A 12,601-nucleotide genomic window follows, 5' to 3' on the forward strand; every position below is an offset into this window, starting at 1 on the left:
TTATTGATCCAAAGAAATAATTTTTTTGAATACGAGTAAAGAGATATTTTTTAAAATTAAGATTTTTTTTCAGTGCATTTATCATTGTATTAATTAAAAGAATCTTTAATTTTATTTATTTTTATTTATTACTTGTAATTGTTATTTTTATAAAAGTTAAAAAAAACTGTCATATAATTATTATGTTTCCTTCCTGACAGCAAGAAATATAGAATTTATATTAAAAAACAATAATAAGTTAGAAACAAAATCGTCATATAAATGAACTCACTAAATGAGAAAAGTGCCACTTATATAATAAAAATTGAGAGAAATGCAATTCATAAGTGAATCAGTTTCTGTCGTTTATCGCGATCGACAATGTATAATAATAAAAAAACCTACATAATATAAAATAATAAAAAAAATCACAGTAACCTGAGTATGATATTCCTTACAAAAGTCTTTATTGATACTCACCAAAACCTTCATGTTGAATGAAATTATTCAGCTCCTTAGCGCTGCCGATCAAGATCAGTACTCGCCAAGGTACTCGGCTAATATGTCGTGTACTACCCCGTACACGCGGCTATATATACCCCGTGGGTAAAAGAGGCTTTGTGCCGAATCAGGCACTACTACCAGAATGCTATCACAACGTAAACATCAGTGTCCAATAAAAATCGTCATGTATTTGACATTGACGTCCATTTTCACTCCCGTTCACATAACGAGTTCACATTACGAGTTGTCGGCTTGTTGATCCTCTCGTCTAAATTGGTTCGTCTACCGACTCGATTAATCAAAACTTAAAAAATTGATTGAACGATTCGTAGCGTTCGCCTTCTTTTTATCTTTTTATCGTCACATCGTGATAACTGATTTTCCTTCCGTTTTATGTTCGTTTCTACCAACCTTTAAGTTTAATTTTAATCTTAATCCAACTAACTCATGTTTTCCAAATTCTAAGAGTTAAAGAAGGATGAAGATCAAGTTAAACCGAGATTAAAGTTAATTTACATTAGTAGAAACGGACATTATTTTTGGATTTAATTGTTAACTGACGCAGATATTTAATCCTTCTTTAGGAGAGCCGCGTGTTGTTTTGATGAAGGAAACATTTTTTGATTTTACACATTATGACAGTTTTATATACTTATGTGATTAATTAAATTAATTAAATTAATTTTGTTATGTATAGATAAATTTTTTAGTTTTAAAAATAAAATTAATATTCTTATTTTAATTTCAGCTCTTAATCTTAGTACACACAATGGATCATTCGTTCCTTACTCGTTTCTTTTCTTTAAAATACTAAGAACTCTTCGCAAAATAATGGTCTTCATCCTTATCTTTCTTTTTTAATACGCAACTTTACAAATATTTTCGAACAAAGTTAAAGTATATTTGTAAGAATTATGTAATTTTTAGTGTACACTATTCATATCTTGCTCATTTCTTTTTTTTTTTGTCATATTAAGAGCATTTAACTAAATAATAATGAATTTCCTTCTTCCTAAGACTTTCAGATTTTAAGAGATACACATTTAAAGATATAAGAATCTCTCTCAAAATCTATAATCACTGGATTAATTAAAAGATAGATCGCAGAATGAATATGAATCAACAAATCTGTTTTTGTTGAAATAATTAAGGATCAAGTAATATGACAAGCAGGTAGACAGGCATTCTTACCTCAATCAAGCAGAAACGACAATAAGCCCGTTCTAGAATCTGATTACGCGATCGACGCCTGCCATCGTCGCAGGCGCGACCTTCTAGATTACGGTCGATCTGGCAGAGAAATGGAAACGGGATCGGGTGTCTTCGTGAGAAAGAAACGGAAAGAAAATCCCTCTCCGTTTCATCTCGTCCTTCACTATTGCGTTCCTCATCTCTTCTTATCCAACGTAAACTCTCGTTTTACAAATAGGCTTATCTTACCGAGCGAAACGGAAGTAGTTGACCACATACAGCTTTTCAAATCGAGATCTCTCCCTTTGCGTCCTCCTACGCGATTGTCCTATTACATGATCTAGGAGGACTATAAAGACAACCACGACAATTGCGCCGATACGAGTCGTCGAGTGCATTCCGTGACGTTACTCTATTTGTCGTTTGCGTAAAACTACCATTTCAGCGTAACTGAGTAAAGCGAGAGATGACACTATTCGCGATCGTACTACTCGGTTTGACCAGCCTGGTCTTAGCCAAACCCACTTTTCTGTCTGTACCCTTGACGTACGCGACACCCCTGACCGCCCTGACATCTGATATGCAAGTTGGTATCAATAGCAGAGCGTTGGACGGATCGGAAGCCACGCACATTGACGAGAGGACAGAGTTGGCGAACGGGATTGCCAGATCAGCTATTGGATCCTTACGAGAACGGCAATCGTTTTTTCGTGATAATGCGCCATCGATATTAACATCTTTTGCGCCTCTTGGCACCGACGGCAGAGTCGTGGATACGCCGGAAGTCGCAGCTGCAAAGATGGCTCATGCGGCAGCACATATCCACGAGAGAATCAACCTGGCGAACGAGATTGCAAGGTCCAACGGTGGTGCACTGGATTTGTCTGACGTCGATAGACATCCCGACAGCAAAATTCTGAATGCACCGGAAGTCACGACCGCGCCTGCCAACGGGAAGATCTTTCCGATGAATGAGGCTGCGAGATCCGGCGATGCTCTCCCAAGTGCCGTGAATGGTCGTGTAGTGCCATTGATGCTTGGCAACAACGTCATCGCTACTCTAGTACCTATCAGTCCCAATGGCAGGTCGTTGGACGTACCGGAAGTGATTGCGCGTGGAGATCAGAATTTGGCGAACGACGTGAAATCTGTTGATGCTTTAGCGATCGCTGGAAGGGCGCTTGCTTACGGCAGATTAGTTTACTAAGGAAGGTTTTGTTGCTTAAAGGAAATACAGCTTACACTGAGAAAAAATACTTCAAAATTTATTTGTAGGATACAATGTTTATCATTTATTTTATTGAAATAAATCCTTATTCAACTAAGACGAAATAAAATTTTATTCCTAGAAAACTTTATCTATTTACTTTTTTACAATTAATACGGAAATGACACATATTTCACAGAAATGTATATTTTGCTATCATAGTCCAATTTTGTTACAACTAATAAATATTCGAAGAAAATGTCACAAATAACATTTGCATTTACATATATTGCTCTTTTTTCAGTGTATTTATGCGTAACTTTATATGGAATAATCACGGAATTTCGGATAATAATAGTAAACTACACAGAAAGAACAGTTTTGTTGAAGTATTTTAAAAATTTAGCTATAGATTTGAAAATAATTTTGTTAGATCATTAAAATAATTATAGATTTTCAAAATAATAGAATGTGTTGATAGAATGTTTTATATATATTGAGAAAAAATATATTAAATTTTAATAAATATTTATTTCAATAGTACTAACTAATTACACAGTAAATATTTACTCAATAAAAGAAATAAATATAGTTAAATCAAATTAATATTTTTGTACCATTAAACATATTTTTATATTTAATAAGTAATTTTATGTTTAATAGGTACTATTAAAATATTTATTGAAGTTTACCATATTTTTTTCAGTGATATTATAGAACGACAAGATGACAGAATATTTGCAACACACACACACACACACACACACACACACATTGTCTCTACATAATTATTTTAATAATTCAATATTTATACAATTTAAATTATTCAATATTTATACAATTCAAATTATTTTTAGATTTATGTCTAGCTAAATTAAAAAAAAACTGTTCTTTCCGTGTACTCGTAGATCTATTGGAGATTATGAATAAGGAATTCTTTCTAATAAAAAATGAAAAAAAATTGATAGGATAGGAATAGAATAATATTAACATCTGTCTTGCGTGACAATTATTATTATCACTCCAAACTTATATCTATGTATTCTGTACTAAATATATAAAAATAAATAATATACACATATATATATATATATATACATCCATGTAAAGCCAATATATCATAAAAGAATAAATTTATTATCTTACATAAATATGATGCTTTACTTAATCCACTCATATTTTAGACGCTAAGCTATTCGATACTTCTTTCGGTACAACGCAAATGCAAGATGACAACAAAATTTTCCATATTTTATTGGTCTCTATAAGATTCTTTCACATGAAAGATGAAGATTCTTCGTGAAGCAGAAAAATTTTGCACCCCTGGGAACGATCAGCATCAACGAGATGTCCTTATCATCGAGAGGCATTCCATTGAATACACGATCGAACGATAAATTAGCAATAATCCGTATTTTCCTCGTCGAGATCCTGGCTCAACAACCCCCTATGCAATAACGCTCGCGCGATGTTATATGCGACCCTGAAGATCGACGTATTAGGGCATAGCCGGGCGGATCCCAGTTGGAAAAAAAGCATCTTGGTGTCTGGCGCTCTCTCGGGTGGAAAGTAAGCATCCGCGAAGCCGGATTCCGAAGATCACGACCTCGAAGGAACCACTCGCGTGACCAGTTCTCGTCGCGGTGGCCCATGATAGCGATTTCGCGAATTTCGTCGTCTTTGTGGGAAGAGGAAGAGGACGTAGGAGGACAGCATTAAGACGCCACAGGGCGTGGTTGCATGCGACCGCATGCGTATATAAACGTGTCCTGACATCGAGGATATACCGGTACGATCATCGATACGATCATCATGAAAAACGTATTCGTAAGTGCTCATCCGATTCCTCGTGTGGGAGGATCATGATTCTAAGAACGCGATATTCATAGTTCATCTTATTTCAAGATTGTCTTAAGTAATGTCTTAAGATGCTAATACGCTCTGTAATTGGTTTACGACATCTTAAGACTATTCTGAAGATGATCTTAAATATAAGAACTACATTAGAAAAAGAATCAGGCTGTATTAATCGGAATTCTGATTGAAAATGCATAAATTAGAATTTTCTAATTGAATCTATTATAATTCTAGAATTCTTGAGATAGTCAGAATAATTAGAATTCTGATTGCTGTAATTAGAATCTTTTGTTTTGTTTATTTTCAATCACACAAATTTTTCTCAGTATACCAATATGATGTATGAGTACCGGCTTACCGGGGGAAAGCCAGAAGTGAAAACACGCTTTTAAAATATGGTTTGTTGCAAAAGATTATGTTTATATTAAACATCTCAAATCTTAACTTCAAATCTTAGCTTCAAACACCTCTTAATTCTTCAAAAATTAACAATAAAAATTCTGCAGTCATGCAAAATATAATTAACCACTTGGCAGAATAATAAATTTTAAGAAAAGGGAAAAACAGTTAAGTATTACAATATTTCAGAATAAATTTTTTTTAATATTTATATTTAAGCGATATAAATATATTTCGAATTAATGTGAACCTGGCCTGAGTATTAGCCAATGCTGCTGTTCGCTTTAGTGTGGAGAACAGTGGTAAAACGTATAGTGGTTAAACTATATTTATATCACTTAATCTTTCAGAAAATTTTAAGATTTTTATATTTATTGTTAATTTTTGGAAAAAAGATTAAGGAATTAAAATTAGTTCGGATTTTTAAGATGGATACAAAGATTTTTTTGTAACAAATCGCATCTCACAAATGTTTTAACTTCTGATTCTTCCCTTGTTAAACTCATTGACTTTACTTCTGCCTGCTCCAGAATTGATCCTTGGTTGAGTTTAACTACGTGTGTCGAAATTATCTTTACGAAAGATTATTCGGAACAAATCGTCAAGAATCAATCAAATAAAGAATCAATGTTTAATTTTTCTATTAACACATTCTATTTTCTTTCTGAAAAAAAGACAATAAATTTATATTTTTTATTTTATACAGTACAAAATTATAAGTTAAAAATTAAGTTAATTAAGTTAAAAATTATTTTTTTTTAAATTTTTAAACACTTATATTTCACAAATGATTCTCTTGATACAACGGGAATTTAACTTAAATTATTCTCGCAAAGTAAATTGCTGATGCTTATCACACCGTAATATCATCCAGCGATACTAATCCGTAATTCTAAACATCTAACGTTTCTCATGTATCTACGACAGGTCTCACAAACCGCAAAGCAAAGTATATGAAACATAAGTTGATCTCTTTTCAGCTTTTTATTTTCTACTGTTTGATAAGCACCGGTTTTGCTAAGCCGCCAGTGTTCCTAAACTATCAAGATAGCCTGGGCCAATACAGTTTCGGCTATAGTGCGCCAGGATCAGCCAGATCGGAGGTCAGAACATCCAATGGTGCGACCAGAGGCACTTACAGCTACGTCGACGGAACTGGTGTCATCCAGACTGCGCAATATTTCGCCGACAGCGAGAATGGATTTCAAGTAATCGCGACGAATCTCCCGCAGGCACCGCTTCCGGTCCAAGACACACCGGAAGTGATGGCTGCGCGCACTGCGCATCTTCAGGCTTTGGAACTGGCACTCAAGAGAGACGAAGAGACTCAGCATCGTGAAGAGAATCGGGAGAATGCGCTCGAGAAGAAAATCGTGGGAGATCAAGGTGATGCGGATCTCTATAGAAAGCTAGGACAGTTGGGAGCTACGAAAATTGCATTGAACGAAGGGGAGCGAAAAGTGTTGGAGAACGCGAAGAATATCGAGCCGAAGGACAGCGACAAGACTCTGCAAGCAATTGCTTCGAAAAGCAGCATTGACAAAGCAAGCGAGAAGAGCATGCAAAAGGTATGTCAATTATGAAATGGCAAAGACAATAGGCTTACAAAAGATAGGCTTCTACTTATTCTCTGCAATTATATTGTGATGTTCGAAGAGCAAGAAAAAACATAAAGAAATTCTTGCAAATGTATTGAAATATAAATATTTTTTAATTAATAATATTTTAATAATATTTTTGTTTGATAGAATACATTTGTAAAATATACGGAAAATTTTTCTTTTATTTTGGAATAAAATGAAATTATTAAAAATAAATTTGTTCCAATTTGATAACAGCTCTTATAGAGTTTGATTCGTTTTCGAAATACAATTCAGATATATGAGGCCTGTTCTTTTCAACTGAATCCTTTTTGCATAGTTCATCTGATCATATTGAAGAAAAAAGAGAAAAGATAAATAATGCAAGTTCAGTTAAAAAAATAAACCTGTTTGTTGATTATCGAAATAAAAAGCATTTTTTAATACATTTTGCAAATGTATTCTATCATAAATGTAAATGTTGTTTAGTGAAAAATATTTATATTTTAATATATTTTGTGTAATTTTTTATATATTTTCTGCTTTTGACATTACAATTCAAGATAGCAATAAGTATACAAGAATTATAATAAACTTTTAAAGATAATTATTTAATTACACGTATTTTTTTAACAAAATGAAAAAATTATTAAAGCTATATAAATTTTTTAATGTATATTTAAAAGTAACACAAGAAGTTTGGCGACTTTATAACTTGAATAAAAAATTATGTCAATAAGAAGTAGATATGTTTTTCAATAATAATTAAAATGAAATAAAATAATTTAAATTATCAAATTGCATTATCAAATATAAATATTGATCTTATTGAACATTTCGTACATACATATATAACATTCATTATAGAACATATACATTTCCAATTTTAGTCACTTTTTGTAGAGATTATACATTTTTTAAAATACAATCTTAAATGACATTTTTAGTAGACTTTTCGGTCCTCGTAAAAATTTTACATATCTTTTAAATCGGATGGAATGCCCGAGATAGAAAATGTTTCAAAATATTCCGCTCCAAAATTTTCATCGACATTTTTTTGTGACATGATCTGCAGGAATTCGTTGGAAGATTATCGCAGGAAATTATCGATGGCTCAAATATCCCAGCGATCCCAATAATCTACTCGCACGTGCCGCAATTTCAGATGTCGAGACAACAGGCGGTGCCAATATTTCGGATCTCTTATGGAAACTACGAGCTGGAGCCTTCCATCATATCGAAGTCATCGATCACTCAAGGTCATTATAATTGTAACTCACCTTACTGTTCACTCTCTCTTCTGTTCTGCTTATAAATATTAAATCGCCATGGGCTATTTTCATTAAATACTTGAAGCTTTCTGCTCGATATAGTGCTCCACTATAATTCTATACACATCGTCGCGTTGATAGAAAAGATACACATCTCGAAATTAGCAACTTCTTAGTAGAGCATTTTTATAATTCTGAATTGAACAATTTTAATTATTTTAGGATAGTCTTAATTAGATAAAAATTTAAATTATTAAAACATTAATAATAAACTTAATCGTTAATCAGTTTAAATTGTCAACCATTTTAAATAACTTTCTATTATAGAGATATACTGACTTCAGTCACTTTTTTCAACATAGTGCTATTTCTTAAAATTATTTTATAATTTAAATTTTATTAATGATTTTTTTTTAATAGCGAAGAAAGATTATAACTATGCTGTATTTTTACTTTTTCCTATCAAAAAAATATGATTTTTATCAAGATTGTTTTTATACTTTTTTCCATCGTTCTTTCGAAGGTCGTCCCATTTCCGGGACCGAAGACCGTCTTAAGGTCACTCCTCTCCCTCTGCGATTGCGACCGGTTCATAAACTCGTTCGTTGATACCATAAATTAGTTTTGGAACAAATCATACCGTACAAATTGCAGCAAATAATAAAGGGTAGAACTAGAAATAAGAGATCTTATTAGACTTGTGAGAAAATCGTATAATAAAAATGGTTGTCTCGCCATTCTTCTCTGCAGGCGCTTCCGGTATAATCACACCAGCGGTAACGGCCTTGAAGAGTGCAACGGTGATTTCGACCAAAGAAGCAGAGACGCCGAAGAAAAAGCAACTGTCTCAACGTACGACTAGTACGACCGAACAAATTCGCACCGTCAATCCTTTGTCGATCGCACCGCTGAGCACGATTCCACTAAGTTTCTCGCAGTCGAGCATCGTCAGATACGTACCATCAACGCCTCTTCATTATGTCACATACAACGTTCTGTAGACATCTTAGAAATAGCCTGGAAATCCGATCCACAGAAAGCTAAAATTGCATTAATTGGAATTCTGACAGAATATAGACAATCGGAATTTTCTGATTAATTCTACCAGAATTCTGATTGATGTATGATCAAAATCTTTTGATTCATTCATTTTCAATCAGAACTTTTTCTCACTGACTGGAACAAAAAGCTCGAATCGATCTGAAATAATTAAATTGGATTGGGGACTCTCTTTTTTTGCGTTTGTCAAGATATTTTTATTCTTCTTTACAAAATAATGCAGGATGCTGTCGGACAATACAACGGAGTAGTACACATATACGATCGATACTAAGGATAAAGGACAATTAAAATCAGCATCGTCGTCGCCATCACCGCCATCGTCATGGAGATTGATATAGTATGAGAAGTAATGTTAAGTGTATAAATGAGATATATTAAATAGTAAGACTTAAAGAAAAAAGATCTGGCATAGCTCCTTACAGTCCTTACAGTCGAGTAACTGATGGGAGAGCTTGATTAAAAATCAATGTAAAATGTCCAATAATAAAATCATGAAATTACTACATACAGCCATTGCCTACACGATAATCAGGATATGATAATCAGGACGAAGCGTACTTTCAACATTTTAATCGTGTTCAAGAGATATCAGACAGAACGATTTGAACATGAACGGAAAATACCAATGTGGAAATTTTACTTAAATTTTACTTTGTCTCGTGAGTCTTAGATCTTTTATTGAATTGTTCCCAAAAAAACGGAGGCTGGTGATTCGAAAAGGCAAACATTCGCAACGCAACACAACGTTACCTCGTTAGATGTACTCATTTTCAAAATTATATTAAGTTCGTAGAACTAAAGATTGAGATTCAGATTAGAATTTGACTAATCAAAGTTCACTAAATTTGAAATTGGACAAACTATAAGAAGATTATAATAATGTCAATCAGAAATCTGATTATCTTAACTAGAATCATCATGAAGTCAACCAGAAAAATTCTGATTTGTTCATTTTCAAACAATTGAAATTAATCCAACTAGACTTTTTTTCAGTTTGGTTTTTCTTTTTTTTATTAAATTCCAATCTCTCAAATTTCAATCTCTAGTTTTATATGAGTATTAGATTTTTACGCTGGTCTACTTTACTGGCCTGAAATTTATTCCTAATTCTCTTTGCATCATGAAAAATTGCTACGGTCACAACCGTGCATTCTTTGTGGACAATTTAAGCTCAAGATGGATCGCGTTTTGCTGTACGATTTGTTATCAGAATGAATCTCAGCGTATTGCAGCAGTCTCATCCGAAATTAATTGACAGCTGATCGATTATAGCTTCGTCCGCTTCCCACGTACTTAAGCCACAACAACTGAAATCGCCGATAGGCGTAGATCGCAACGGTGATTCAAATAACGAAAGCGACAGGTTGTCGATAATAACATTGCCCGATAACATTTAATCGATAATAATTAACATCAACGATAATAATGACACAATAAAATTATATTAATTGAGACTTTTTTGTGTTTGAAGGAAAATTTATAACGATATAATTGATATTTGTGCCTCTCCACGTCCCACCGTTATCCATTTCTCTATACATAACATTCTCTTTTACATATATATTTATATATATATATAAATCTAAATTTTATAATATGTATTTATAATGTTCATATTTATATATAACACACTTGTCTAGACGTCAAACGCATTGACTTCGAAGCTCGGATGATCGATACCCTCCGATCCTCTTCTTGTTTTTTTTTTTTAGTTACTGTCTATCTGTTTTTCAATCTGCGCGGTTTCTCCCTATTTTCCCTTCTCTACCTGATATATATTCTATGCTGCTACCAGTGACGGATAATTGCAGCGCGCGATGTACGGAACGTTGCATATACAGTTTACATTGTGCGAATGCTCCGAATATATTTATATATCCATTTAAATTAGAAGATACATCTCGAAGTCTGGCTTACACTTGGCGGATACGCGTTTGTACCTGTGAACGCTGCCTGTCGCGAATATCGAATAATCACAAAACCCATGGAAGCTGCGCGGGTGAGTAAAATTTGGCAGTCAAAAGTCGTTTGAGAAATGCCCTGAAGAACCGATTTTTATTGACCTGCGCAGCTCCCAGCGGAGATCTCTCGCAGAGCGCGCGAATTCACGTCAATGCGAGCAAAATTATCGAAAAAATAGAATATAGAATTTATACAGGCATGAACTACTGTACACGCGAACATTTCGTCGCGACATTCGATACGCATAGTGCGCACCGAGCGCAGCAACAATCGGAATACCTCTTTGCAAAAGATAAAATATTTACTTAACATTACGTGAGCAATATATGGAAAAACGATAGTTCAATTTCTCTAATTAAAATAATTCTCACACTTAATCATCTCTGCCATATTTCTCGATCGTCTTGATCTATCGATCATTTGTTTCCTAAAAATGTTTTTTTTTTTTTTCTAAAACCTCTTACTACATTTGTAATCTTAAATGGACCCAAGCATAAAAACAGGTCACAATAACATGAGGATAAAATAAATCATGGATTGAAAAATGATGTTTGTAATACTAGCGATTTTTATAATAATCATTTTACAGCTATTTCGACGCCATTTTTTGATGTCATTAAGACTTTTACTTTTTGAGGAAATTGTCTTCCCTCTCATTTTGAGTGACATTGCCGAAAGAAATTTCGTGAATGGATCTCGAAAAAAAAAATCCCTCGTTAATTTCATCTTTCAACGATTCAAACGAAAGTTGCTTGCGATAAATAAATCCTTTAGATCTTATATCTTTTGCCGCTTAAAAATATGAAAAAGACACGGCGCAATCCCCTGCCAATGTCATGAAAATCGAATGCGTTATCTACGTGTTGTTCACTTTTTCTCTTTCTAATTCGCACGTGTGGCTGATATATTTTTTTAAATGTCAACGAAAATCAAATTCGATCGGGCCGACGCGCGAATTCGGATTTCGTGGGAGATTTCACTTCGTGCGATCGTACCATCGCCGACGCATGGAAACAAAAGCAATCGATTTTTCGCGAAAGCTTTCGTGCGATACTTTGTTTTGTTGCAATTTGATTGTTTAATCATAATGTTTGAGATACTCGATCTCGAACGTAGTCTTGCGATTCTCATCCGGATGGAAAATGCGACGACGCGGCCTGTCGAAAATCCGAAAGTTTCTCTTGCGTCCTTTTTTTTGTATTATCATATTATTATATCTCTTTCTTGCGCTAGGCCTCATGAAAACTATTACCAACTTACCTGACACGACACGATAAAATTTACTTAATGTTCTCTCTATATATAGTTTGCTATTATCAATATTCCTTCTTTTCTTCTTCGCATAAATATGTATACGAGTATGATGTATGTGCCATTTTTTCTTGGTACACGTATAAGTACGTGTATGAATACTCAAATTTCTATAATTAGCTGAATGATCTCATCCTGACTTAATTATAATTGTGTATCGACGATTTCGATTGACTATGGTCGAAAGACCAATGCGCACGTTTTTTATGAACAATTGACTCCGTACTCGTTTCTAAAAAGAACTTATAATCAGACATCGAAGAACTCTCTCTCTCTCT

General features: G+C 33.6%; 3 protein-coding genes across 3 annotated transcripts in view; 2 read left to right on the forward strand and 1 right to left on the reverse strand.

The window, feature by feature from the left end:
• Positions 1 to 471, reverse strand: part of LOC105620066 — a 2,158-nt gene extending 1,687 nt beyond the window's left edge. The window contains exon 1 of the mRNA XM_012201576.1: positions 460 to 471. Within this exon, the coding sequence (XP_012056966.1) occupies positions 460 to 471 (12 nt within the window). The remainder of the gene's footprint in view (positions 1 to 459) is intronic.
• Positions 472 to 2,140: 1,669 nt separating this feature from the next.
• Positions 2,141 to 2,881, forward strand: LOC105620067. Its single transcript, XM_012201577.1, has one exon. It carries the CDS (start codon positions 2,141 to 2,143, stop codon positions 2,879 to 2,881), a length of 741 nt encoding a protein of 246 aa, XP_012056967.1.
• A 1,812-nt stretch (positions 2,882 to 4,693) lies between these two features.
• LOC105620068 lies at positions 4,694 to 9,450 on the forward strand. Its single transcript, XM_012201578.1, has 4 exons — positions 4,694 to 4,708; positions 6,118 to 6,705; positions 7,793 to 7,976; positions 8,739 to 9,450. The coding sequence occupies exons 1-4, from the start codon at positions 4,694 to 4,696 to the stop codon at positions 8,987 to 8,989; spliced, it is 1,038 nt and encodes a 345-aa protein (XP_012056968.1). The 3' UTR covers positions 8,990 to 9,450.
• Positions 9,451 to 12,601: the final 3,151 nt, after the last annotated feature.

The sequence above is a fragment of the Atta cephalotes genome (assembly GCF_000143395.1).
Source record: "Atta cephalotes unplaced genomic scaffold scaffold00024, whole genome shotgun sequence".
In the NCBI taxonomy this organism is placed as follows: Eukaryota; Metazoa; Arthropoda; class Insecta; order Hymenoptera; family Formicidae; genus Atta; species Atta cephalotes.

Coding starts and splice junctions, on each gene's coding strand:
- LOC105620068 (XM_012201578.1), top strand. Junction 6,706..7,792: donor GCGAGAAGAGCATGCAAAAG/GTATGTCAATTA, acceptor CATGATCTGCAG/GAATTCGTTGGAAGATTATC. Junction 7,977..8,738: donor GAAGTCATCGATCACTCAAG/GTCATTATAATT, acceptor TCTTCTCTGCAG/GCGCTTCCGGTATAATCACA.
- LOC105620067 (XM_012201577.1), top strand. CDS start 2,141: ATGACACTATTCGCGATCGTACTACTCGGTTTGACCAGCCTGGTCTTA.